Source organism: Psammomys obesus, unplaced genomic scaffold (assembly GCF_907164565.1).
Source record: "Psammomys obesus unplaced genomic scaffold, mPsaObe1.curated_primary_1811, whole genome shotgun sequence".
In the NCBI taxonomy this organism is placed as follows: Eukaryota; Metazoa; Chordata; class Mammalia; order Rodentia; family Muridae; genus Psammomys; species Psammomys obesus.
The window spans coordinates 6615551-6616272 of NW_026592666.1; the positions used below are offsets into that span (position 1 = coordinate 6615551).

Sequence of the window (722 nt, forward strand, 5' to 3'; positions counted from 1 at the left end):
AGGGGTTCATTCTCATTTGACTTCTTCTTGGCTTATATTGCTTTCTTGCTAGTGGAATTAAGACACTTAGAAAATGTTATGTAATCCATGTGGAATATTAGAAAATTTGTAGGATGGGAATAAGTAAGGTCCATTTTTTACTAGATTCCATAAAAAGCACAAGATAATGATTCCAATTCATTAACAAGAACAGCAAATTACTGTCTTGCCACAAACTGCAAAGAAAAGTATTTTCCTTATAACATCCTATGACAATATACATAAAATTTATGTCAAGAGGAAAAGGGGAATTTTTATGGGACATAATAGAATAGTCATTACTGTAAAACAGTCATAGTATGTCTAGCATAGGAGTAGCTCATCATCTTTTACTTTAATAAAATGACAACACCCATAAACATGGTGAGCAGAGTACTATTCAAATGCGACTGCAATTACAGAGATTACTGAGTTTCACATTCGTAAGCCAGGAAGCATATAAATATGTCAGAATGGCTGTTTTGGGTACCACACCTGCTTCTGAGAGTATATAAACCCAACTTCCACAAGGTTGCTTTCAAACTCAGAATCCTCTCTGTTATATCCAGCATAACTAACATCTCCTCTCAACATGACCTACAGTTGCTACCCTGGAAACTTCTACTCCTGCTCCCTTGGATACTGCCTGCCCTCCTTAGGTTCCTCCTGTGGCTCTTCCTACCCCAGCAACCTGGTCTACACCA

At 37.4% G+C, this 722-nt stretch overlaps 1 protein-coding gene across 1 annotated transcript in view; it reads left to right on the plus strand.

Moving 5' to 3' along the window:
* Positions 1-610: 610 nt before the first annotated feature.
* LOC129682465 (keratin-associated protein 13-1-like) overlaps positions 611-722 on the plus strand; it is a 794-nt gene continuing 682 nt past the window's right edge. Inside the window, exon 1 of the mRNA XM_055614840.1 lies at positions 611-720. Within this exon, the coding sequence (XP_055470815.1) occupies positions 611-720 (110 nt within the window). The remainder of the gene's footprint in view (positions 721-722) is intronic.